Source organism: Oncorhynchus masou, chromosome 28 (genome assembly GCF_036934945.1).
Source record: "Oncorhynchus masou masou isolate Uvic2021 chromosome 28, UVic_Omas_1.1, whole genome shotgun sequence".
Classification (NCBI taxonomy): Eukaryota; Metazoa; Chordata; class Actinopteri; order Salmoniformes; family Salmonidae; genus Oncorhynchus; species Oncorhynchus masou.
Window position 1 is genome coordinate 85,292,857 of NC_088239.1, and position 24,747 is coordinate 85,317,603.

General features: G+C 43.1%; 2 protein-coding genes across 3 annotated transcripts in view; one reads left to right on the forward strand and one right to left on the reverse strand.

The window, feature by feature from the left end:
- On the forward strand, positions 1-10,034 carry LOC135518430 (peptidyl-prolyl cis-trans isomerase A-like). Of its 2 annotated transcripts, none has more exons than XM_064943605.1 (6): positions 1-292; positions 2,904-2,934; positions 6,057-6,145; positions 6,289-6,385; positions 7,234-7,377; positions 9,507-9,594. In XM_064943605.1, the coding sequence occupies exons 1-5, from the start codon at positions 131-133 to the stop codon at positions 7,341-7,343; spliced, it is 489 nt and encodes a 162-aa protein (XP_064799677.1). In that variant the 5' UTR covers positions 1-130; the 3' UTR covers positions 7,344-7,377; positions 9,507-9,594. The 2 variants fall into 2 exon arrangements, with proteins under 2 accessions (XP_064799677.1, XP_064799676.1); XM_064943604.1 differs by having other exon boundaries at positions 3-292; positions 7,234-7,309; positions 9,507-10,034.
- A 4,975-nt stretch (positions 10,035-15,009) lies between these two features.
- Positions 15,010-24,747, reverse strand: part of LOC135516933 (zinc finger CCHC domain-containing protein 24-like) — a 30,784-nt gene continuing 21,046 nt past the window's right edge. Inside the window, exons 3-4 of the mRNA XM_064941001.1 lie at positions 18,660-18,824; positions 15,010-17,003 (exon numbers count right to left, since the gene is read on the reverse strand). Coding sequence (XP_064797073.1) covers positions 16,890-17,003; positions 18,660-18,824 — 279 coding nt within the window. The 3' untranslated portion in view covers positions 15,010-16,889. The remainder of the gene's footprint in view (positions 17,004-18,659; positions 18,825-24,747) is intronic.

The following is a 24,747-nucleotide window of genomic DNA, read 5'->3' on the forward strand; positions in this document are numbered from 1 at the left end:
AACCGTAGATAATTCTTCCGAGATCTTGGGGAAGAACTTCCTCCGTGCAGTCACAGCGGCATATGTAACCACTTAACGTGGCACTTCACACCATCTCAAGTCCATTTTATGTTCACACCCAGCCTTAAAAATGCTACTTGCCGCTTTACCGAGTAGGGTCAAGCTCATTTCTGGACGTTCGTTGGCGTTTACCGCCGCTCGGATGTGTTCTGCTGGCCCTGCCGCCGCCAACCCGGTCGTCTACTTTGACATTGCAGCTGACAACCAGCCCGTCGGAAGAGTAACATTCCAGGTGAGTTCAGTTGCCTTTACAAAGAACTTGATCCGATGGTTTACTTAACTGGGCTATTATTCAATAGTTAATTTGTGTTGGGCCTCGGCCTGTGAGATAACGAGTATGCGTCTGATAACGCATCAGATGCGACTGGAAACCGCCGTGAAGAATGCTCAGTTTGGACCTGAGTTACAGCACTAGTTAGTATGCCAGCCCTGTAGAACTGGGCCTACTGTACAAACTAGCTACTCGTCTGATTTCATCCGCAATTATCTGGTGTATATGGAGCCTGAAACGCATCTTTGCTAAATCTTATAAATATTCCTCATGTCCACCAGATGCATCAAACTCTTTGTGTTCCGGCGGAAGTCATTAATTGTCAAATGGAGCCGCATGTGTTCAATATGTTCAACTCGTGAGCTGTTTTACTGTGTGGTAGTACAGACTATAACTAACCAGAATTTAACTAGGGGAATGAAAAGCGAAGCCCGTGTGTCAATTGCGGGCTAGACATTAAGCAAAACAACGTATAATATGCTCCTGGTGGACATCGGAATTTAAACGCCAGAACGTTTAACAAAATTACATTTAAACGTATCCTTCAGTAGTTCGAGATTTTAAACAAAATAAAGTGTTGTTTACCAGACTTTTTAGTAGGTATATGGTTCACTTGGGCACCATGCCCACCAGATGTGTGTGTATGTTATGTTATGTATAACACACACAGTGCCTTCAGAAAGTATTCAGACCCCTTGACCTTTTCCACATTTTGATGTTATAGCCTTACTCTAAAATGGAGGACATATTGATTAAATAAATCTACCCACCATACCCCATAATGATAACAATGGGGTTTTAGTCATTTTATTAAAACAAAACAAATACAGATAAGTATTCAGACCCTTTGCTATGAGACTCAATTGAGTTCAGGTGCATCCTGTTTCCATTGATCATCCTTGAGATGTTTCAACAACTTGATTGGAGTCCACCTGTGGTAAATTGAATTGATTGGACATGATTTGGAAAGGCACACACCTGTCTATATAAGGTCCTACAGTTGACAGTGCATGTCAGAGCAAAGACCAAGCCATGAGGTTGAAGAAATTGTCCGTTGAGCGCTGAGATAGGATTATTTAGAGGCGCCGATCTGGCGAAGGGTACCAAAACATTTCTGCAGCATTGAAGGTCCCCAAGAACACAGGGGCCTCTATCATTCTTAAATGGAAGAAGTTTGGAACCACCAAGACTCTTCCAAGCGCTGGCCTCCCAGCCAAACTGAGCAATCGGAGAAGGACCTTGGTCAGGGAAGTGACCAAGAACCCGATGGTCACTCTGACAGAGCTCTAGAGTTCCTCTTTTGACATGGGAGAACTGGAAGGTCAACCATCTCTGCAGCACTCCACCAATTAGGCCTTTATGGCAGAGTGGCCAGACGGAAGTCACTCCTCAGTAAAAGGCACACAACAGCCCGCTTGGAGTTTGCCAAAAGACACCTAAAGACTCTCAGATCATGAGAAACACAATTCTCTAATCTGATGAAACCAATATTGAACTCTTTGGCCTGAATGCCAAGTCTGGAGGAAACCTGACACCATCCCTACGGTGCAGCATGGTGGAGGCCGCATCATGTTGTGGTGATGTTTTTCAGGGACTGGGAGACTGATCAGCATCAAAGCAAATATGAACGGAGCAAAGTACAGAGAGATCCTTGGTGAACCTGCTCCAGAGCGCTCAGGACCTCAGACTGGGGGTGAAGGTTCACCTTCCAACGTTACAAAGACCCTAAGCAGAGAACGGAAAATAGCTGTGCAGCAACGCTCCCCATCCAACCTGACAGAGCTTGAGAGGATGTGCAGAGAAGAATGGGAGAAACTCTCCAAATATAGGTGTACCAAGCTTGTACCATCATACCCAAAAGTAGACTTGAGGCTCTAATCGCTGCCAAATGTGCTTCAACAAAGTACTGAGTAAAGGGTCTGAATAATTATGTAAAATTTTGTTACATTTTTGCTAATTTATTCAAAATGTATGTGTGTGCGCTCCCGAGTGGCGCAGCTGTCTAAGGCACTGCATCTCAGTGCAAGAGGCGTCACTACAGTCACTGGTTCAAATCCAGGCTGAATCACATCCGGCCGTGATTGGGAGTCCCATAGGGCGGCACACAATTGGCCCAGCGTCGTTTAGGCAGTCATTGTAAATAAGAATTTGTTGTTAACTGACTTGCCTAGTTAAATAAGGGTGAGGGGAAACAATTTCAATACATTTTAGAATAAGGCTGTAAGGTAACATCGTGGAAAAAGTCAAGGGGTCTGAATACTTTCCCGAAAGCACTGATTTTGTTCTTCATCCTCTCATTGCTTCTGTTAGCTATTGACGAGAGAACTGCATATCCAACCGGCTCTCTAGAAAGTTAAAACAAAATACTTTCCTAACATTCCGTGCAGCAAAAGGACAACTGGTAGTGTTTTCTTTTTTAAATGTAATTGTATTCAACATTCACGTGATTTTTGCGGGCATTAGTTTCAGGCTTTATATACCAATTAATTGCGTATTACAGCATGATTTAATCAGATTGGCGAGCTGCCTGACTGACTGTCTCATAACGTATGCTATTTTTTTTATTTTGCAGCTGAATGCAGATGTTGTGCCCAAAACAGCAGGTAGGGGGAGAACAACTATTCATGATTCAGTCGTATTTAATCAAATCAAACTTTATTGGTCCGCATACATCATTTTTTTATCGCAGGTGTGGTGAAATGCTTATTAGGTGGTGGGCTGTACGAGGCCATCTGTTTGTACTTTTAGAGATTATCCATCTCTGTCGGGAGGAGCTGTGTTTTGTTTTTTTTACATATTGTGTATATTTATTTCTGAATGCATTTCTGTTTGTTGCCAATGTCAATTATGTATATTTTTTTAAATAAATACTTGTATGTTCTCAAGCTGGACATGCAAACAGACTCCCAAGTGGCGCAGCGGTCTAAGGCACTGCATTTCAGTGCATAAGGTGTCACTACAGTCCCTGGTTCGAAACCAGGTTGTATCACAACTGGCCATGATTGGGAGTCTCATATGGCGGCGTACAATTGGACCGGCGTCGACCGGGGTCGGCAGGAGCATTGTTTTGTGTGACACAACTGCACATTTTAGTGGCCTTTTGTCCCCAGCACAAGGTGCACTTGTGTAATGATCATGCTTTTTAATCAACTTTTTGATATGCCACACCTGTCAGGTGGATGGATAATCTTGGTGAAGGAGAAATGCTCCCTAACAGGGATGTACAACATTTGAGAGAAATAAGCTTTTTGTTTATGGAACATTTCTGGTATCTTTAGTTTCAGCTCATGAAACATGGGACCAACACTTTGCATGTTGTGTTTATATTAGTTTGATTTAGTAGGTTATAGTATATTTAAATTCTGCCTGAGACACCTTTGCTACATGCCACCGTACTCAAATGGTGACACACTTGACGATGATGGTCTTTGTTCGTATGTACAGTGCCTTCACAAAGTATTCGAACTCCTTGACTTTTTCCACATTTTGTTACGTTACAGCCTTATTCTCAAATGTATTAAATTTGCTGCCAAAGGTGTTTCAAAGTACTGAGTAAAGGGTCTGAATACTTGTGTAAAATGTGATATTTCCATTTATTTGTACTAAAATAGCAAAAATATCCCAAAAACTGTTTTTGCTTTGTCATTATGGGTTATTGTGTGTAGATTGAAGAGGGAGGAAAACTGCATTCCATTTTACAATAAGGCTGTAACGTAACAAAATGTGGAAATGGTCAAGGAGTTGAATACTTTCCGAATGATTTCAACTATTTGTATAATCATGCCAAATCCTGATTTCAACTATTTGAATTCACTGACAGGGGAGTGAGAGCTAATGAAACACAAATTGACATTTACAGTAGCTCGCTAGTCTAACCTGGCACATTGGCCAGCTGACAAATTGGCATTTACAGTAGCTCGCTAGTCTAACCTGCACATTGGCTACTGATAAATTGGCTAAATGCTCCACAGAGCTACCTCTTCATATGCTCAAGACAAGTTGTAATGCCTGCTCCATATTTCAAGTGCACTCAAACAGATATGTATCTAATTTCAGTCTTGGAGCAAGCTAGCTATATCTGATCCTCTTCAGTCTGGGAGCTAGCTAGCTAGCTATATCTGGTCCTCTTCAGTCTGGGAGCTAGCTAGCTAGCTATAGCTGGTCCTCTTCAGTCTGGGAGCTAGCTAGCTATAGCTGGTCCTCTTCAGTCTGGGAGCTAGCTAGCTAGCTAGCTATTGCTGGTCCTCTTCTAGCTAGCATAGCTGGTCCTCTTCAGTCTGGGAGCTAGCCAGCTAGCTAAATATAGCTGGTCCTTTCAGTCTGGGAGCTAGCTAGCTAGCTAGCTATAGCTGGTCCTCTTCAGTCTGGGAGCTAGCAGCTATAGCTGGTCCCCTTCAGTCTGGGAGCTAGCAGCTAGCAAAGCTGGTCCCCTTCAGTCTGGGAGCTAGCTAGCTAGCTAGCTATAGCTGGTCCCCTTCAGTCTGGGAGCTAGCTAGCTAGCTAGCTATAGCTGGTCCTCTTCAGTCTGGGAGCTAGCTAGCTAGCTAGCTATAGCTGGTCCTCTTCAGTCTGGGAGCTAGCTAGCTAGCTTATATAGCTAGCAAGCTATAGCTGGTCCTCAAGCTAGCTAGCTAGCTAGCTATAGCTGGTCCTCTTCAGTCTGGGAGCTAGCTAGCTAGCTATAGCTGGTCCTCTTTAGTCTGGGATAGCTCTATAGCTGGTCCTCTTCAGTCTTCAGCTAGCTATAGCTGGTCCTCTTCAGTCTGGGAGCTAGCTAGCTATATCTGGTCCTCTTCAGTCTGGGAGCTAGCTAGCTAGCTATAGCTGGTCCTCTTCAGTCTATATAGCTGGTTTCTAGCATAAGTCTGGGAGCAGCAGCTAGTTTATAGCTGGTTTTCAGTCTGGGAAGCTAGCTAGCTATAGCTGGTCCTCTTCAGTCTGGGAGCTAGCTAGCTAGCTATAGCTGGTCCTCTTCAGTCTGGGAGCTAGCTAGCTATAGCTGGTCCTCTTCAGTCTGGGAGCTAGCTAGCTAGCTATATCTGGTCCTCTAGCATAATCAGACAGCAGGTTCACGTTTTCACAAGAGGCTGTGTTTACGTCGTAGATAGAAGCATGTCATTGGTTGCCTTCATCACGAGGGGTATGTACATTGGCAAATTTGTCTGAGCAGCCGAGTGTTGAAATATACTTTTCATGAGAAAATGTGCAAGAGTTGAAGTTGCTAAGTTTTACTGTTTTATATACACAAAAAATCTGCTCCTCACTCGACAATCGATCGATCAACTTCAGTTTAATGCTTCACCACCTATGTTTCTAGCTCCAATAGTGCATACATTTCTAACAATACACATACAATCCAAATGTAAAAATAAAATAAAAGACATTAGAACCTATCAAAACGAGCAATGTCAGAGTTCAGTGTGTGTGTGTGTGTGTGTGTGTGTAATTCATACTTTGAATAAAAGTTATTGTATTCGTACATCCTGTTCATGTTGTAGCCCTATTAACAAGGGCTCTCCCACCGTGTTCCCGGAGAGCTACCGTCCTGTAGGATTCCACTACAACCTGGCAACCTCTAGCGCACCTGATTCTAATAATTAGCCGGTTGATTAACTGAAATCAGGTTAGTTTACAACTGGGGGTTAGAGTGAAAAACCTACAGGACAATGTCTCTCCTGGAACAGGGTTGGAGAGCCCTGGCTAAAGCATTATTTATCCCTCTCAGAGAATTTCAGAGCACTGTGCACAGGAGAACATGGTTTTGGCTACAAGGGATCCATCTTCCACAGGATCATCCCACAGTTCATGTGCCAGGCAGGTCAAGTAATGTTTTAGTTTGAGAACCCCTAATGATCACCCATAACTCTTTCATTATTATTGTGGTAGCTCATGGTATCTTTGCCCCAAACACAGCCTTTCTCTGGCCCCTCTAAATGTGTGTCGGTTTGACTCTGTAGGGGGGAGACTTCACTAATCACAATGGAACCGGAGGGAAATCTATCTACGGACTCAAATTCAAAGACGAGAACTTCAAACTGAAGCACACGGGACCTGGTAAGTGATTCACCCTTTCTCTTTTGTCTGGGTTCAAGTTGACCTGATCTAGCCTGAGTGTCAGTCTGTTTGTGCTATTATGCCAACTCCCAATCGCTCGTTATCATGTGAAAGAAATGGCTTGCCGACGACTGACTGCAATGGAATTGACAAGTGATAGATTAACATTCTAGATTAAAATGATCTGGGAACATTCTAGATTAAAATGATCTGGGAACATTCTGGATTAAAATGATCTGGGAACATTCTGGATTAAAATGATCTGGGAACATTCTGGATTAAAATGATCTGGGAACGTTCTGGATTTAAATGATCTGGGAACGTTCTGGATTTAAATGATCTGGGAACGTTCTGGATTTAAATGATCTGGGAACGTTCTGGATTAAAATGATCTGGGAACGTTCTGGATTAAAATGATCTGGGAACGTTCTGGATTAAAATGATCTGGGAACGTTCTGGATTTTAAATGTATTTCCAGAATACTGTAGCCTACCTTTTTTGGGTTATTTTTTGAGTCCCCTTCGTACCACTAGATGGCAGCATTGCATTGCGGATGTTTCAACGAGAGCCTTACTGCATAACCAACTTATTGTGGTTGAGGACGATTACATATTTCGGTTAACAAAGCCATAAAGAATCAATTGACCAAATCTAGCTGTTTCTGATTCTGAGTAATTAGGCCTCTTGATATTTCAGATCACGAACTTGAAATCAAGGATGTTGTCATACGAACTGAAACTCTGCTTGTCTTGAGCAGTGTTTGCGGACAGTACCTCAAGCTAACTTGACAGGCATCACTTAGTCATAATTACATAGTTATGTAATGTGTTGTTTGTTTTTCCATTTAGGCATTCTGTCAATGGCCAACGCTGGGCCCAACACCAATGGCTCCCAGTTCTTCATCTGCACCGACAAGACAGAGTGGTACGGACAGAGAAACAGACCGGGGCTGTGTTGAGTGTCGGACTGCAGATGTACAGCGCATTCTGAAAGTATTCAGACCCCTTGACTTTTCCCAAATGTTCTTACGTTACAGCCTTATATATATATATATATATATATATATATATTTTAAAGATCCTCAGCAATCTATCTACACAATACGCATAAACAGTTTTTTGTTGAAATTTTAGCAGATGTATTTAAAATAAACAAGTACCTTATTTACATAAGTATTCAGACCCTTTGCTACGAGACTTTAAAAACTCAGGTGCGCGGCCTCCCGGGTGGCGCAGTGGTTAAGGGCGCTGTACTGCAGCGCCAGCTGTGCCATCAGAGACTCTGGGTTCGCGCCCAGACTCTGTCGTAACCGGCCGCGACCGGGAGGTCCGTGGGGCGACGCACAATTGGCCTAGTGTCGTCCAGGTTAGGGAGGGCTTGGTCGGTAGGGATGTCCTTGTCTCATCGCGCACCAGCGACTCCTGTGGCAGGCCGGGCGCAGTGCGCGCTAACCAAGGTTGCCAGGTACACGGTGTTTCCTCCGACACATTGGTGCGGCTGGCTTCCGGGTTGGATGCGCGCTGTGTTAAGAAGCAGTGCGGCTGGTTGGGTTGTGTATCGGAGGATGCATGACTTTCAACCTTCGTCTCTCCCGAGCCCGTATGGGAGTTGTAGCGATGAGACAAGATAGTAGCTACTAACAATTGGATACCATGAAATTGGGGAGAAAAAGGGGTAAAATAAAAATAAAAAAAACCTCAGGTGCATCCTGTTTCCATTAATCATCCTTGAGATGTTTCTACAACTTGATTGGAGTTCACCTGTGGTACATTCAATTGATTGGACATGATTTGGAAAGGCACACACCCTTCTAGATAAGGTCCCACAGTTGACAGTACATGTCAGAGCAAAAACCAAGCCATGAGGTCGAAGGAATTGTCCATAGAGCTTTGAGACAGGATTGTGTCGGGGCACAAATCTGGGGAAGGGTACCAAAACATTTAGGCAGCATTGAAGGTCCTCAAGAACACAGTGGCCTCCATCATTCTTAAATGGAAGATGTTTGGAACCACCAAGACTCTTCCTAGAGCTGGACACCCGGCCAAACTGGGGACAAGGACCTTGGTCAGGGAGGTGACCAAGAACCTGATGGTCACTCTGACAGAGCTCCAGAGTTCCTCTGTGGAGATGGGAGAACCTTCCAGAAGGACAACCATCTCTACAGCACTCCACCAGCCCGCTTGGAGTTTTCCTAAAGACTCTCAGACCATGAGAAACAATATTCTCTGGTCTGATGAAACAAAGATTGAACTCTTTGGCCAAAATGCCAAGTGTCATATCTGGAGGAAACCTGGCACCATCCCTACGGTGAAGCATGGTGGTGGCAGCATCATGCTGTTTGGATGTTTTTCAGCGGCAGGGACTGGGAAACTAGTCAGGATCGAGGGGAAAGATTAACAGAGCAAAGTACGGTACAGAGATCCTTGATGAAAACCTGCTCCAGACTGGGGTGAAGGTTCACCTTCCCACAGGACAACGACCCTAAGCACACAGCCTAGACAATGCCGTTGTCTGTCTTCAGGTCAAGTTTCAATGTCCTTGAGTGGCCCAGCCAGAGCCCGGACTTGAACCTGATCGAACGTCTCTGGAGAGACCTGAAAATAGCTGTACAGCAACGCTCCCCATCCAACCTGACAGAGCTTGAGAGGATCTGCAGAGAAGAATGGGAGAAACTCCCCAAATACAGGTGTACCAAGCTTGTAGTGTCATACCCAAGACTGAAGGCTGTAATCGCTGCCAAAGGTGCTTCAACAAAGTACTGAGTAAAAGGGTCTGAATACTTATGTAAATGCATATTTCAGTTTTATTTGTAATAAATTAGCAAAAAAAGTGCATATTTTTGCTTTGTCATTATGGGGTATTGTATTGAGGGGAAAAGAGGATTTAATCCATTTGAGTCTGTAACTTAACAATCATGAAAGTCAAGTGGTCTGAATACTTTCCAGAGGCACTGTAGGATCAGTTTACATCATAAAGAATAATGTTGTGTGGGCAGGGAGGACCTGATCCTAGATCAGGACTACGCTGAGACGCTGTCTCCATACAGTACGTCCCCAGACAATTATAATTTTCTTTCTCAATCCAGGGGAAAGTTAATAAACCTCTTCCTCTTCTATCTCAGGCTGGATGGCAAACATGTTGTGTTTGGCAGCGTGACCCAGGGACTGGATGTGATCAGGAAAGTGGAGATGTTCGGATCTCGTTCGGGGCGTACCTCCAAGAGTATCACCATCGCGGACTGTGGAGAGCTTAAGTAGTCTGGGAGTCCCAAATTGTACCCTATATAGTGCAAGACATTGGGGAAATGGGACATGCCCACGAAGCAGGCATCATTGGTTTCTAATAGCCTGGTGTGATTTAAAAAATATATAATTTAATTTGTATAATTGTTGGACATAAAAGACCTAAAGACACGGGGAAATGAGTTCCAAGTTATTTTAATTTTAGAAATCTGTTCCCAAGTATAATATGATTGTGATTGTATACACATGTAAACAAGGTTTGAAATAAGATTTAGATCTTCCTCTTTAAACACAGTGACAATAGCGTGTTTAGTTTTTTTTTTCCAGGATATTGTGTCAAACACTGTTTTTAGTGGGAAAGTTATTCTGTGATTTGATCTTTTTTTAATAAATTATTTCTACCACTGGTCCTGTGTTAACTCATCCAATGTGAATGTTTCCAAGAAACAAGTTGTCTGTGCGTCAGGGGACCGGCACTAACATCGGAGATGTTTACATTTCCTCTTTATTGAGAAACGGCTTGGCTCTGAATGTGCTTTTTTTCTATGTTGTATTTCTCTCTTCCATTCCACCTTGGATCCTGTCAAGTCAGGAAGAACCGTTTTGGTTTGACTAATACAAGTAGGATACAAGAAGATTCAGTTTCTTATCGGGCTGATGTCTGAATGGAAGGATCTTTTGTTCCATCAGAACACCCTTCACAAAGTTCATTCAGAACACCCTTCACAAAGTTCATTCAGAACACCCTTCACACAGTTCCATCAGAACACCCTTCACACAGTTCCATCAGAACACCCTTCACACAGTTCCATCAGAACACCCTTCACACAGTTCCATCAGAACACCCTTCACAAAGTTCATTCAGAACACCCTTCACAAAGTTCCATCAGAACACCCTTCACACAGTTCCATCAGAACACCCTTCACACAGTTCCATCAGAACACCCTTCACACAGTTCCATCAGAACACCCTTCACAACGTTCCATCAGAACACCCTTCACAGTTCCATCAGAACACCCTTCACACAGTTCCATCAGAACACCCTTCACACAGTTCCATCAGAACACCCTTCACACAGTTCCATCAGAACACCCTTCACAGTTCCATCAGAACACCCTTCACACAGTTCCATCAGAACACCCTTCACACAGTTCCATCAGAACACCCTTCACACACAGTTCCATCAGAACACCCTTCACACAGTTCCATCAGAACACCCTTCACACAGTTCCATCAGAACACCCTTCACACAGTTCCATCAGAACACCCTTCACACAGTTCCATCAGAACACCCTTCACACAGTTCCATCAGAACACCCTTCACACAGTTCCATCAGAACACCCTTCACACAGTTCCATCAGAACACCCTTCACACAGTTCCATCAGAACACCCTTCACACAGTTCCATCAGAACACCCTTCACACAGTTCCATCAGAACACCCTTCACACAGTTCCATCAGAACACCCTTCACACAGTTCCATCAGAACACCCTTCACACAGTTCCATCAGAACACCCTTCACACAGTTCCATCAGAACACCCTTCACACAGTTCCATCAGAACACCCTTCACACAGTTCCATCAGAACACCCTTCACACAGTTCCATCAGAACACCCTTCACACAGTTCCATCAGAACACCCTTCACACAGTTCCATCAGAACACCCTTCACACAGTTCCATCAGAACACCCTTCACACAGTTCCATCAGAACACCCTTCACACAGTTCCATCAGAACACCCTTCACACAGTTCCATCAGAACACCCTTCACACAGTTCCATCAGAACACCCTTCACACAGTTCCATCAGAACACACAGTTCCATCAGAACACCCTTCACACAGTTCCATCAGAACACCCTTCACACAGTTCCATCAGAACACTTCACTTCCATCAGAACACCCTTCACAGTTCCATCAGAACACCCTTCACACAGTTCCATCAGAACACCCTTCACACAGTTCCATCAGAACACCCTTCACACAGTTCCATCAGAACACCCTTCACACAGTTCCATCAGAACACCCTTCACACAGTTCCATCAGAACACCCTTCACACAGTTCCATCAGAACACCCTTCACACAGTTCCATCAGAACACCCTTCACACAGTTCCATCAGAACACCCTTCACACAGTTCCATCAGAACACCCTTCACACAGTTCCATCAGAACACCCTTCACACAGTTCCATCAGAACACCCTTCACACAGTTCCATCAGAACACCCTTCAGAACACCCTTCACACAGTTCCATCAGAACACCCTTCACACAGTTCCATCAGAACACCCTTCACACAGTTCCATCAGAACACCCTTCACACAGTTCCATCAGAACACCCTTCACACAGTTCCATCAGAACACCCTTCACACAGTTCCATCAGAACACCCTTCACACAGTTCCATCAGAACACCCTTCAGTTCCACAGTTCCATCAGAACACCCTTCACACAGTTCCATCAGAACACCCTTCACACAGTTCCATCAGAACACCCTTCACACAGTTCCATCAGAACACCCTTCACACAGTTCCATCAGAACACCCTTCACACAGTTCCATCAGAACACCCTTCACACAGTTCCATCAGAACACCCTTCACACAGTTCCATCAGAACACCCTTCACACAGTTCCATCAGAACATCTTCACACAGTTCCATCAGAACACTTCACACAGTTCCATCAGAACACCCTTCACACAGTTCCATAGCCCTTCACACAGTTCCCAGAACACCCTTCACACAGTTCCCAGAACTTGTTCTCCTTTTACAGCCTTCACTGTGGCAGTTCCATCTATAGCCTTCACACAGTTCCCAGAACTTGGTCTCCTTCTATAGTTCCTGAACACCCTTCAGAACTTCCATCAGTCTCCTTCTATAGCCTGGTCACAGAGTTCCTGGTCACCAGTTCCATAGCCTTGTTCCCAGAACTGTGTTCCATCAGAACACCCTTCACAGCCTGTTCCCAGAACTTGTTCCATCAGAACACCCTTCACACAGTTCCATAGCCTTCACACAGTTCCCAGAACTTCACACAGTTCCATGAACACCCTTCCTTCCATCAGCCACAGTTCCCAGAACTTGTTCCATCAGAACACCCTTTTCCATCAGCCTGAGTTCCCAGAACTGTGGTCTCCTTCACACAGTTCCATCAGAACACCCTTTTATAGCCTGTTCCCAGAACTCACAGCCTTCACAGTTCCATAGCCTGTTCCCAGAACTGTCACAGTTCTCCAGTTCCATCAGAACACCCTTCACACAGTTCCATCAGAATACCCTGTTCCCAGAACTGTGTTCCATCCTTCACACAGTTTATAGCCTGGTCCCAGAACTGTGGTCTCCTTTTATAGCCTGGTCCCAGAACTGTGGTCTCCTTTTATAGCCTGGTCCCAGATATGTTTGTCTCCAGTTATAGCCTGATCCCAGAACTGTGGGCTCCTTCTATAGCCTGGTCCCAGAACTGTGGTATCCTTCTATAGCCTGGTCCCAGAACTGTGGTCTCCTTCTATAGCCTGGTCCCAGAACTGTGGTCTCCTTCTATAGCCTGGTCCCAGAACTGTGGTCTCCTTTTATAGCCTGGTCCCAGAACTGTGGTCTCCTTTTATAGCCTGGTCCCAGAACTGTGGTCTCCTTTTATAGCCTGGTCCCAGAACTGTGGTCTCCTTTTATAGCCTGGTCCCAGATATGTTGTCTCCTATAGCCTGGTCCCAGAACTGTGGGCTCCTTCTATAGCCTGGTCCCAGAACTGTGGTATCCTTCTATAGCCTGGTCCCAGATCTGTGGTCTGCTTTTACAGCCTGGTCCCAGATCTGTGGTCTGCTTTTACAGCCTGGTCCCAGATCTGTGGTCTGCTTCTATAGCCTGGTCCCAGAACTGTGGTCTCCTTTTATAGCCTGGTCCCAGATATGTTGTCTCCTATAGCCTGATCCCAGAACTGTGGTCTCCTTCTATAGCCTGGTCCCAGAACTGTGGTATCCTTCTATAGCCTGGTCCCAGATCTGTGGTCTGCTTTTATAGCCTGGTCCCAGATCTGTTCGTGGTCACCTGTCAAGCCACGGATTTGGCATGATAACACAGACTGGCACAAACAGATACACTTCCTTCTAATCCAAACATTCAAGAAGTAATGCATACACATGTAACCTATCCTATAACTGTAGGTACATTCAGGAAGTAATGCATACACATGTAACCTATCCTATAACTAGATACATTCAGGAAGTAATGCATACACATGTAACCTATCCTATAACTGTAGGTACATTCAGGAAGTAATGCATACACATGTAACCTATCCTATAACTGTAGATACATTCAGGAAGTAATGCATACACATGTAACCTATCCTATAACTAGATACATTCAGGAAGTAATGCATACACATGTAACCTATCCTATAACTAGATACATTCAGGAAGTAATGCATACACATGTAACCTATCCTATAACTAGATACATTCAGGAAGTAATGCATACACATGTAACCTAATGTAGGTACATCCCTTTTACTAGCAAGGAGGCAACATTTTTATTTCATACAAAAAGTTAACAAGTCAATTATTTTGTCAACAATTGCAGCATTACATTTTTTTTGTATTTATTTCATATAACACAGTGGTGAATTACTATCTAGTTCTGGTATCATTTCTGCTCTATTCATTCATGATAGCATTAGTGCTTCAATATCTTTAACAGAAACATCAATGGAATGGTAGCGTACATACCCTACACAATAAGCACCTTTTCACAGATAATAATATATAAGGCACTTGTTTGTTAATACAAATAGCATATTCCTAGATACACAGAACAGTTAATGGCTTTTCAAAGATATTCAAAATTATAATTGTTTTTTAAATTTAACTAGGCAAGTCAGTTAAGAACAAATTCTTATTTACACCCTTTGCCTTGATGACAGCTTTGCACACTCTTGGCATTCTCTCAACCAGCTTCACCTGGAATGCGTTTCCAGCTGTCTTGAAGGAGTTCCCACATATGCTGAGCACTTATTGGCTGCTTTTCCTTCACTCTGCAGTCCAACTCATCCCAATCCATCTCAATTGGGTTGAGGTCGGGTGATTGTGGAGGCCAGGTTATCTGATGCAGCACCTTCACTCTCCTTCTTGGTCAAATAGCCTTTACACAGCATGGAGGTGTGTTGGTTCATTGTCCTGTTGAAAACAAATGATAGTCCCACTAAGCCCAAACCAGATGGGATGGCGTATCGCTGCAGAATGCTTTGGTAGCCATGCTGGTTAAGTGTGTCTTGAATTCTAAATAAATCACTGACAGTGTCACCAGCAAAGCACCATCACACCTCCTCCGCCATGCTTCACGGTGGGAACCACACATGCGGAGATCATCCATTCACCTACTCTGTGTCTCACAAAGACACGGTGGTTGAAACCAAAAATCTCATATTTGGACTCATCAGACTAAAGGACAGATTTTCACTGGTCTAATGTCCATTGGTCTTGTTTCTTGGTCCAAGCAAATCTCTTCTTCTTATTGGTGTCCTTTAGTAGTGGTTTCTTTGCAGCAATTTGACCATGAAGGCCTGATTCACACAGTCTCTTCTGAACAGTTGATGTTGAGATGTGTCTGTTAATTGAACCCTGTGAAGAATTTATTTGGGCTGCAATCTGAGGTGCAGTTACCTCTAATGATCTTATCCTCTGCAGCAGAGGTAACTCTGGGTCTTTCTTTCCTGTGGCGGTCCTCATGAGAGCCAGTTTCATCATAGCGCTTGATTGTATTTGCAACTGCAAATGAAGAAACATTCAAAGTTCTTCAAATTTTCCAGATTGACTGACCTTCATGTCTTAAAGTAATGATGGACTGTCATTTCTCTTTGCTTATTTGAGCTGTTCTTGCCATAATATGGACTTGGTCTTTTACCAAAATAGGGCGATGTTCTGTATACCACCCCTACCTTGTCACAACACAACTGATTGGCTCAAACACATTTAGAAGGAAATAAATCCCACAAATGAACTTTTAACTTTTAACTTTTTCTAACAGGCACACCTGTTAAATGAAATGCATTCCAGGTGATTACCTCATGAAGCTGGTTGAGAGAATACCAAGAGTGCAAAGCTGTCATCAAGGCAAAGGGTGGCTACTTTGAAGAATCTCCAAATATAAAATTATATTTGTATTTGTTTAACACTTTTTTTGGGTTGCTACCTGATTCAATATGTGTTGATATCTTCACTATTATTCTACAATGTAGAAAATAGTTTTAAAAAATAAAGAAAAACCCTTGAATGAGTTGGTGTGACCAAACATTTGACTGGTGCTGTATAAGCATACCGCATCAGATTTAAATGTAAACTATTTGCCCTGCTTTCAAAAAGCTGCTGATTCCATAGTTTGATCCACATCTCGGAAGATGTATGAAAAGGGTGACACGATATTTAATCCTCGTGCTGATAACATTTCACAATGTAAAAACATAACTAGTAAATGACTCAATGAAATATGTTAGACTATTGAATACATAAACAGGAAACAACGTCTTCAGAATCCCTCTCTGAGTTGATATTATTTTATTATTGTATATTATTGTTATTATTACTATGACCCAACACCAACCTAATTCATTTCACTTGGGCCGGGATCCAATCAAGTGTGGGTTGTCAGCCAGTGTTACTGTGTCGCATTGCTGAATATGCCCCTTTAAAAAAAAGGCAATTTCTCTCCCCGACATTCTCAAGAGTTCTTATTCACGGTAAACGGTGTGGACGTCGACGCCAGCGTTAATGACTTTGAACAGTTAAGGCTATGCGCTTGTCGACAACACGCCTTTGGAATCCAGGGATATCGTCATAAAACACACACGACACACCAGGGTTTGGGTCAATTTCACTTCAATTCAGGAAGTAAACTGAAATTGGAACTTCAGTTTACTTCCTGAATTGACTGAGTTGAAATGGAATTGCCCCCAATTTACACACATGTAGGGAACACAAACAGGTAAATGTTTCACAGTACAACAGAGTACGGCAGGACAATCAGGCCTATTTTTACTGAGATTAAATATATATATATAACACATTTAGATGAGTTTTGCCTCTTCATAAACCACTGGAGGTTTAAGTGAACCTACGGCCAGGGCAGTGAACTTGGCTCCAGGATGAAGTTTACTCTAGGTACAGCTTCCCCTCCCCCAGACCTGACCTTAACCATTGGTGGAGAAAATGCTAAACTGACCCAAGATCAGTGTCTAGAGGGCAACTCCATGAACCAGATAACGACAGGTTATTATTGCACGCGACGACAGTAGTAGCCGAGGACCTTGCATCTTTCACACAGGTGCTGTGGGTGCTCTTTGCTCTGGTCTGAAACATCTAACCCATCAGGTTTCTCCAGAGGTCTCTACACAGAGAAACACAGGTAACACACTTTACATTAAGATATTTACAACACAATGTATTTAACCTTTTATTTATCCAGGCCCCATTGAGGTGTGAAGACCTCTTTCACAAGGGAGACCTGGCCACCGCTATTTATAGGATTTACAAAGGGCTTCATAAGTAGTTTATAAAGTGATAAGTATTAGTTTATAAAGTGATAAGTATTAGTTTATAATGCGCTAAGTAGTAGTTTATAAAGTGATAAGTATTAGTTTATAAAGCGCTAAGTATTAGTTTATAAAGCGCTAAGTATTAGTTTATAAAGTGCTAAGTATTAGTTTATAAAGTGATAAGTATTCGTTTATAAAGTGCTAAGTATTAGTTTATAAAGTGCCAATTATTAGTTTATATGTCAGTAACAAACACTTCAGTTACACAATCCGTTTAAATAATGAGCTATGTCCTTGAGCCAATAGGACAGTCTGATGGAGGAATGTCATGGTAACCTTGTCCTTGAGCCAATAGGACAGTCTGATGGAGGAATGTCATGGTAACCTGGTCCTTGAGCCAATAGGACAGTCTGATGGAGGAATGTCATGGTAACCTTGTCCTTGAGCCAATAGGACAGTCTGATGGAGGAATGTCATGGTAACCTGGTCCTTGAGCCAATAGGACAGTCTGATGGAGGAATGTCATGGTAACCTGGTCCTTGAGCCAATAGGACAGTCTGAAGAAGGAATGTCATGGTAACCTAGTCCTTGAGCCAATAGGACAGTCTGATGGAGGAATGTCATGGTAACCTGGTCCTTGAGCCAATAGGACAGTCTGATGGAGGAATGTCATGGTAACCTGGTCCTTGAGCCAATAGGACAGTCTGATGGAGGAATGTCATGGTAACCTGGTTTGAGCCAATAGGACAGTCTGATGGAGGAATGTCATGGTAACCTGGTCCTTGAGCCAATAGGACAGTCTGATGGAGGAATGTCATGGTAACCTGGTCCTTGAGCCAATAGGACAGTCTGATGGAGGAATGTCATGGTAACCTGGTCCTTGAGCCAATAGGACAGTCTGGTGGAGGAATGTCATGGTAACCTGGTCCTTGAGCCAATAGGACAGTCTGATGGAGGAACACATGGTAACCTGGTCCTTGAGCCAATAGGACAGTCTGATGGAGGAATGTCATGGTAACCTAGTCCTTGAGCCAATAGGACAGTCTGGTTAAAAGGAATGTCATGGTAACCTGGTCCTTGAGCCAATAGGACAGTCTGATGGAGGGATGTCATGGTAACCTGGTCCTTGAGCCAATAGGACAGTCTGATGGAGGAATGTCATGGTAACCTGGTCCTTGAGCCAATAGGACAGTCTGATGGAGGGATGTCATGGTAACCTGGTCCTTGAGCCAATAGGACAGTCTGATGGAGGAATGTCATGGTAACCTGGTCCTTGAGCCAATAGGACAGTCTGATGGAGGAATGTCATGGTAACCCTGCCCTTGAGCCAATAGGACAGTCTGATGGAGGAATGTCATGGTAACCCTTTCCCTTGAGCCAATAGGACAGTCTGATGGAGGAATGTCATGGTAACCTGCTCTCATATGTAGGCCTATATGCAAGACAGCACAAACAGATCTGAGACCAGGCTTATATCATGGATACTAAATGAAAATGTTACTATTTACCTGCTTCTGAGGGTAAACGTTGATGTGGCACTTGATGCATTCTTGTCCCATGTTGGCCCAGGAGTTTCCGCTCATCCACTTCCTCTTGCATTTAGGGCACTTGTATTCCCCGAAACATCTCTTCTTGCCCTGATATGGGGTCAGGCCTTCCCCTTTAGGCCGAGCCTGGAGACAAAGCAAATGGAAGAAAAGATTTTACAATGAGTTGTGCATTTATATCTGCATCTTGAACTGGCAATTCATCAGATAAATCAGCAAATGGTGATATTGTATTTACTGTAGGATATTGAGTGAATACTAAGTCTCTGTACACAGCAGGTTTTCTACATCCAGGCATTTCGCCGGACACAAGTAGTACTTAAAAAAACACAAGTAGTACTTAAAAAAACACAAGTAGTACTTAAAAAAACACAAGTAGTACTTAAAAAAACACAAGTAGTACTTAAAAAAAACACAAGTAGTACTTAAAAAAAACACAAGTAGTACTTAAAAAACAACAACAACTAAAACAGCGTAAAAACTACAAGCGACAGGTCCTGACTCTCAGTCCACATATATAGAGATATACTGTACATTACAAGCGACAGGTCCTGACTCTAGGTCCACATATATAGAGATATACTGTATATTACTTGCCCAAATTCTCAACGCTCACCCAGCTGTATGTAACACAGTACCTTCAGTAAGTACCCACAATACCCCATAATGACAGTGAAAACCTTTGCCAGCGATTACAGCTATGAGTCTTTCTGGGTAAGACTAAGAGCTTTGAGTCTTTCTGGGTAAGTCTCTAAGAGCTGTCCACGCCTGGATTGCGCAATATTTGCCCATTTATTAAATTCTTCAAGCTCAAATCGGTTGTTGATCGTTGCTAGACAACCATTTTCAAGTCTCGCCATAGATTTTAAAGTAGATTTAAGTCAACTGTAACTCAACAACTCAGGAACATTCCCTTTGTTCTCGGTAGTGTCACGTTTGACCTTTATGTCCTTTGTTTTGTCTTTATTTAGTATGGTCAGGGCGTGAGTTGGGGTGGGCAGTCTATGTTTTGTGTTTCTATGTTTTTCTATTTCTGTGTTCGGCCTAGTGTGGTTCTCAATCAGAGGCAGGTGTCGTTAGTTGTCTCTGATTGAGAATCATATTTACGTAGCCTGTTTTTCACTGTTGGTTTGTGGGTGTTTGTTTCCGTGTCTGTGTTTTTCACCACACGGTACTGTTTCGTCATGTCACATACTCGTTTATTGGTTTTCATAGTGTTCAGTGCTTTTGTTATTAAAAACGATATGGACACTTACAATGCTGCGTTTTGGTCGATCCCTGCTACACCTCCTCTTCAGACGAAATCAGGAAATCAGACATTACAGGTAAGCAATTCCAGTGTAGATTTACCCTTGTACTTTATGTTTTGTCCTGCTGAAAGGTGAATTACCCTCCATGTGTTCGTTGGAAAACAAGACTGAACCAGGTTTTCATCTAGGATTTTGCCTGTGTGCTGAGCCACCCTCAGATTACCATAACAGACTGTTATATTGAACGTGAGGATCCTGTCCACCAAGCTGCTGTACACCCTCTCCAGAACATTCTGGCACAACCCAAATCCCTTTCATTTCCTGAATATTTTTTTATTTTTTTTTAAGAGCAGGCGTTGGCTTGCTTTAAAAAAAAATAGTCTGCATTCTCTGTACAACTCAGCCTGTTATCAATTTGTGTCCCTCTGTATTTAAAACACTGGTTGGGAGAGTGGTTGGGACGTTGGTAAATTGTTGCCATTGATGATCAGCTCCTTTGTCTTTTCCACATTGATGTGGAGGGCCACTTGACCGACACCATTCTTGAAGGTTGTTGGTCTGTTTATAAATAGCTGTCCCCATCTGACGGAGCATGTTTAATAAAGAGCCCCACCAGAGCCATGTCATCCACGTACTTAAAAAGGCTCATATTGTTTCCTTGTTTCTTCATCTCGTTAGTGTAGATAGAGAACAACAACGGAGAAAGGACACACCCCTGGGGCGCCCCTGTATTCATGGTCAGTTCATCAGAGTATTAGTTTATAAAGTGCTACGTATTAGTTTATATTCATGAGGACCCTCTGTGGGCAGTAAATTAAAAAGTCCTTGATCCAACCAAGGAATGACGCCTGTATCTTTGTAGTGACTGGGTGTATTGATACACCATCCAAAGTGTAATTAATAACTTCACCATGCTCAAAGGGAGAGGTAATGTCTGTTTTTTGTTAGGTGCCCCTTGTGAGGCATTGGTCTTTGTATCTGTGTTTGAAATTCACTGCTTGACAGAGGGACCTTAAATGTATTTGTGCATGTGGGGTACAGAGATGAGGAAGTCACTCAACATGTAAACACTTATTGCACACGGAATGAGTTCATACAACTTATGTGATTTGTTAAGCACATTTTTACTCCTGAACTTATTTATTTGCCATAACAAAGGGGTTGAATACATATTGACTCAAGACATTTCAGCTTTTCATTTTTATTAATTTGTAAACATTTTGAAAAACATAATTCCACTTTGACATTATGGGGTATCAGTGACAAACGGCCTTTGGGTGGCCACATATCCTGGATCGGGGGGGACAATCCTGCATTTTGTCCCTTTGTCCCGCCAAAGAAACAATTATGTCCCAGATTTTATCAACAAACACCAGAAATTTAGATATATATATATTTTGTCCCGTATTTCAGTTAGACATTCCAAGCTGTCACTTGCAGTCACATTGTGCTTATGTAAAAAAAAATGTATATATGTATATGTATATATGTGGTAGCGGTGATGTTAAACACTTCTCCAATCGTTGCTGAGATCTGATATTCTGCGCAGAGCAAGAGGAGATGTAGGCCAATGTCATAGATCCCTCTCCATCCAATCACATTTCTCAAATCCTTTCGGGCTAAACTCCAGCCAAACTTTTGAGAGGACAGTTACCTATAACTACTTACAAAAAAAGCGTGCTTCTGACAAAGAGCTATAAAAGTTACTAAATAGCCATATTAGACTGAAAGATATGAGGTAATTTCATCAAACTTGTGAGACTCTCTACGCTCATTAGTTGCTCATTAAACATATGTGCTGCTACTTCACTCAATTCCATTTGAAAACGTACATTTGTCTCTCTGCCGTCAAGAGAAGGGCGACACATGTTTTGCACTTAGGTGGGTGCCCCCAAAACCAAACCTCACTTAGGGCCCCCAAATGTCTAGAGCTGCCCCTGCTCCTTCCAGCCTCTCTACCCACAACAAATAACCATGTTAAGTAGGTGACATGTCAAAACAATGTATTTGTTGGAGCTAGTATACTAACTGTAAATGTAATTGATTTGCAAGGAAAAAAAGTTTAGAAGTTTCTATAGTAAAAGTTTCCCAATAGAACACAAAGTGAGTACTATGGTTCCACTAGAACACCATGTGTGTTCTATGGTTCCTCCCTCCAGCTGTGTTCCTTGAGGAGTGTAACGGAGGCCCAGGCCCAGTGATGCACCAATCACAACTCTCCTCCTCTACAGGACACATACCTCAGCCTATCTGTCATCAATCCCAGCTGGCCTCTGTCGACCAATCAGGACTTGGGGGGAGGAAATCAACCCCAGATGCGCTTCACTCCTCTTGTATAACACGAGGAGAAGTCTAAGCCAATCAGAAATAAATCACTTCCACATCTACTGGCTTGAATTAAAAAGCATCCCGGAGGTTAAAAGAGCTGGGGCAACTAGACATTGTTAGGACAACCAGCCAAATTACATTGATTCTGTATCGTCTGATCAGTTGTCGTTAGGACACCCCTCAGAGCAGAGACACACTTTTGTAGGGTTGAATGAATATGAGTGACTTTTCTGCAACCATGTACAGTATCACTATAACAGTGAACAGATTTCAAAATGTCATTAAATACATTGTATTGAAATTATTGAAATAGTTGGGTACATTCATCCATCCAGCACATTGTATTCCATATCCACAAAGTCCAAGAAGCACCCCAGTGTTGTTCTGTTTGTGACCCTGCAGTATAGATGTTCTACCTCAGTGAGGCGCTGTCTATAGTCTAATTTTAAAAGCTCAGTTTATACCGCCGTTAACATGCGTCCTTCATCCTGATCTTGTCCTGATCTTGTCCGTTTACACTTATAAGATCTGATCACAATCAAATCACAATGCCTACACCTGTCTGAAAATGTGGGCACAATCAGAATGTGGACAAGATCAGGACAAAGGGCGCATGTTAGAACCAGGTGTAAATGGGGTTAGTGATGATGGCCTGTATCCTTTTTTTACCACTCTCCCTCTCATCAGCCCAGTTAGTCTGCATCCCAAATGGTACACTATGCCCTATATCGTCCACTACTCTTCACATATATGGGTGCCATTTGGGATGAGCTTCGACAGTGGGACAGCCAGAGAGAGAGCATGGTCTTCCTACTGAAGGTAACAGCTTTCACTCCACACAGCAAAACAAGCGATGCCACATAGAGAAGGTGAACAGGCCACTTCCTGTTGAAAGCGGAATGAGGAAGAGCTCGGCTTTGTTGTTTAGATAAGTTTTGAAAGTGGAAATTTCTTAGTAGCTAGATAACTTTTTAGTTTGGATCCCGGGACGCAGTTGGCATCAGTTGCTGGGACTGCTAGTCTCTGTCCAGTGATTCTGCCGACCAAGGACGGGTCTGAGGAGCTATTTGGCGTTGCTAGCTAGCTGTATATCAAGCTAGCGGGGTTTTCTTGAGGGCTTGAACGCAGCTCGTGACACAGTTAGCCATTGTGGCTGGGCCTGCAGATTATCCGGGGTTGTGGTTGTCTAGATCCCGGCTGGTTGTGTTTTCAATCTTCCCTGTGACCTGCCCTGTCTGGAACTGTGAGGAGTAACAGCCTAGCATACGTTGCCATGACAAAGACCAAAGCCGGTACCGTTGAAGACAGTGGTGTCTCTCTAACACAGGATGAAGGATCTTTTAAACAAACAAAAGTTCTGCAAGCAGTTGTTACAACAACAACAAAATAACTTCAAGTGTCCAAATACTGCAGGAGTCAACTAATAAAAGAATGGGCGACCTGACCAGAGAGGTTCAGGACCTGAAGAACAGTCTGCAGTTCTCCCAGGGTCAGTTAGACGAGTTGAAACAGGAGAACGGCAAGATGACAGCAACCTGTAAGTCAGTGAGGACGTCAGTTCTGTATGTGAATCCATGATAACAATGACGGATACATCAGACTCGAAGGACAATCAAGGCAGAACAACATGGTTGTGGACAGAATTGCAGAATCTTCACATGAGACCTGGACAGAGTCTGAGGACAAAGTGAGGGAAATGATCTCTGAGAAATTGAAGAAGACTGAGGTGGAGCGCGCCCACAGGACTGGAAAACCCACCACCGGCCCAGGTGACAGGCCCAGGCCGATGGTGATCCTGAGGTTCAAGGTAGCTGTTCTGGAAAGAGCCAAGAACTTGAGAGGAACGAATATCTTCCTCAACGAGAACTATCCTGAAGCTGTGCACCAGAAGAGGAAAGAACTGATCCCAGCCATGAAAGCTGCCAGAGCGCGTGGGGACATTTCTTACATCCGCTATGACAGGCTCATTGTCCACCCTTCATCCCAGAAGCCTGGAAGGGATGAGAGAGCCAAGCTTATGGGTTCGTAGCTTCAACCCCACAACACACACACACACACATCAATTGATTAATGGATTGATGAATGTATTTGTTTTGCTCTTTTCAGCATTATGTCTCTCTGATCAGCTACCCAGGAAAGGGCTGAAAATAGCCCATATTAATATATGTAGCCTTAGAAATAAGGTTCATTAAATCAATAACTTGCTAACATCAGATAACATTCATATACTAGCCATTTCTGAGACTCACTTAGATCATTAATTTGATGATACAGCAATAACAATACAAGGATATAACATCTATAGAAGAGACAGGAATGCTTATGGGGGAGGTGTTGCTGTATATATTCAGAGCCATATTACCTGTAATGCTTAGAAGATCACATGTCAAGTGTTATTGAAGTGTTGTGGTTGCAGGTTCACTTGGCACATCTAAAGCTTTATTTTAGGGTGTTGCTATAGGCAACCAAGT